At 49.3% G+C, this 2,500-nt stretch overlaps 1 protein-coding gene across 2 annotated transcripts in view; it reads right to left on the bottom strand.

The window, feature by feature from the left end:
- micu1 (mitochondrial calcium uptake 1) overlaps positions 1–2,500 on the bottom strand; it is a 57,029-nt gene that overhangs the window by 24,184 nt on the left and 30,345 nt on the right. Inside the window, exon 6 of one of the 2 annotated variants that reach the window (XM_080848457.1) lies at positions 2,081–2,092. The exons of the other annotated variant lie outside the window; for it this stretch is intronic. Within the exon in view, the coding sequence (XP_080704583.1) occupies positions 2,081–2,092 (12 nt within the window). The remainder of the gene's footprint in view (positions 1–2,080; positions 2,093–2,500) is intronic. 2 annotated transcript variants of the gene reach the window in all.

Raw genomic sequence — 2,500 nt, 5'->3', positions numbered from 1 at the left:
CATGAGCACACCCACAGCTGGACGGTGGGCTCTGCACACAAAGACCTGTCCTGGGGAACGGCAGGCACAGAGGCAGGGCAGACACAGGCGCTACCCCCCCTCCCTCCTTAATTATTCAACAGGGACGACCAGCAGCTGCTCTCCTAGGTGCATTGTCCATGGACACAGGCATCAGAAGACACGTGTTTGGGCTGTTGTGGGTGTCTGTGTGTTAAGGTGGTGTGTCTGTGTGTCTGTGTGTCTGTGTGTCTGTGTGTCTGTGTGTCTGTGTGTCTGTGTGTCTGTGTGTCTGTGTGTCTGTGTGTCTGTGTGTGTCTGTGTGTGTCTGTGTGTGTCTGTGTGTGTCTGTGTGTGTCTGTGTGTGTCTGTGTGTGTCTGTGTGTGTCTGTGTGTGTCTGTGTGTTTTCCTGATGATCGAGTAACATGACAAGCACATATGGCAGCAAGTGCCAAATTGCAGCTGCTTGGATCTATAATAATAAAGATCGAGCTGCTTGGCCTTCACCTCGGCGATGGGCTAACAATGGCTCATCTCATTCCACAGAGCTGCCTTTTGAAGTTGCCATGGCACAGGGCTTTGTGTTGGCAAGGCTTTTTGTTGCAGAAGCACGCCTAACCTGGCAAGTTTAAACCTGCCTGCTTGTGTGGTATTTCTAGGTGTGTCAATATATACCATTATGCCTCTCTCTCTCTCTCTCTCTCTCTTTTTTGCTCTCTCTCTCTCTCTCTCTCTCTCCCACTCTATCTGCATTGCACGCTCTCCTTCCCTCCTAGTTTAAAGGTTAGCCAGCTCAGCTTAATCACCTGGATTTGTTGCCCCGAGCGATGGGAGAGGACCTGCTCTGACCTGCTTTCCACACCTGCCACACCTAGGTACGCCATGTTGCCTTCTGCTCCCACAGAGCGCTTCTGACGACTGGAGATCCCACCTTTACAGGAAACAGGGTCAGGATAGGCCCGCTTGGGAGTTTTGTGATCTTTTTAAACCAATCAGATGGCAGCTAAAGGCTGAGTGCTGAATCATGGTCAGGAACACACCAGGGGGTCAAATATTCCTAGAAAGACTTCACATCTTCATGCATGGACCAAGACAGACATCTCCATCATGAGCAAAACATTCAATCTAGCCCTGCCTTTTTATTCACTCTTTCTTAATCTGCCTTTTTATTCCCATCTCTATCTCTCTTAACTCACTCTCTCTCTTTTTATTCCCATCTCTCTCTCTCTCTCTCTCTCTCTCTCTCTCTTAACTCGCTCTCTGTCTCTCTTAACTCGCTCTCTGTCTCTCTTAACTTGCTCTCTCTATCTCTTAACTCACTCTATTCTTCCCTGCGACCCATAAGCCAGTCTCTGCAAAGCTGCTCAGTCAGTGCTTCCTTGCTCGTCCTTTAAGCACACTATTCAAATCCTTCACTTTTCTGCTGAGTGCGAGATCTGCTTTCACGGCCCTCTCCAGAGTAAATCCAGTGCCGTGTTTTATTACCAATCCAACGATTTCTAAATGAAATTTATACACTTTTAATGCACTGTTTGGCCAGCCTCCCTACGGGGGCGGGCGTGGGCGGGACCGGGGCCGTGACTTTGGAGGGGAAGCGCCCGCAGAGACCGGGAAGAAGTCTCAGCGTCTTTACTCTTCCTGCAGGGACAACTCTGAGAAGTTTGGCCCTCTCATTAAAGGGAGAGAGAGACAGGGAGAGAGAGAGAGAGAGAGAGAGAGAGAGGGAGAGACAGGGAGAGAGAAAGGGAGAGAGAGCGAGAGAGAGAGGAGAGAGAAGGGGAGAGAGAGGGAGAGGGAGAGATAGGGAGAGGGAGAGAGACACACAGGGAGAGAGAGACAGGGAGAGGGAGACAGGGAGAGAAAGAGGCAGAGAGAGAGGAATAAGTAATGAGATACAAAGAGGTAGACAAGAGAGAAGTAGAGAGAGAACAAAAAGAAAGAGAGAGCAAGAATGAACCAGAGGAGACATAAAAAAAGATAACGCTATGTCATTACCAGGTGCAAAGGTATCGTGTTCGGGCATACACACACACTCACGCATACACACGCACACACACATGCAGCTCGGGACACGCCCCATACCTGCCAGAAGTCCTGCAGAGAGGGTGGGGCGATATGCGTACAGAAACAGGGGAGGAGGGGGAGGTTTGGAGAGGAGATGGATGAAGTGTTGAACAAGATGGGTGGGTGAAGAAAGTTTTTGAAGGAGTGAAGGAGAGGGAGAGAAAGAGAGAGAGAGAGAGAGAGAGAGAGCGAGAGAGAGAGAAGATTTGTTGGTTAAATGGAGGTGGAGAGGGAGGGAGTGAGAGCACAAGATAACAAGAGATAAACAGTCAAAAGGACGACAGCCATTATAATAACAACACATCACATTACATTACAGTACAGTACTTTACATTACTTCTTACAAAACAGCACTATGAGTGTACCCATGGGAGGAAGAGAAGGACAGAGAGGGAGAGAGAGGGAGAGAGAGAGAGAGAGAGAGAGAGGGAGAGAGAG

Source organism: Sprattus sprattus (assembly GCF_963457725.1).
Source record: "Sprattus sprattus genome assembly, chromosome: 12".
NCBI lineage: Eukaryota > Metazoa > Chordata > Actinopteri > Clupeiformes > Clupeidae > Sprattus > Sprattus sprattus.
This window is presented reverse-complemented; position numbering and strand designations above follow the sequence as displayed.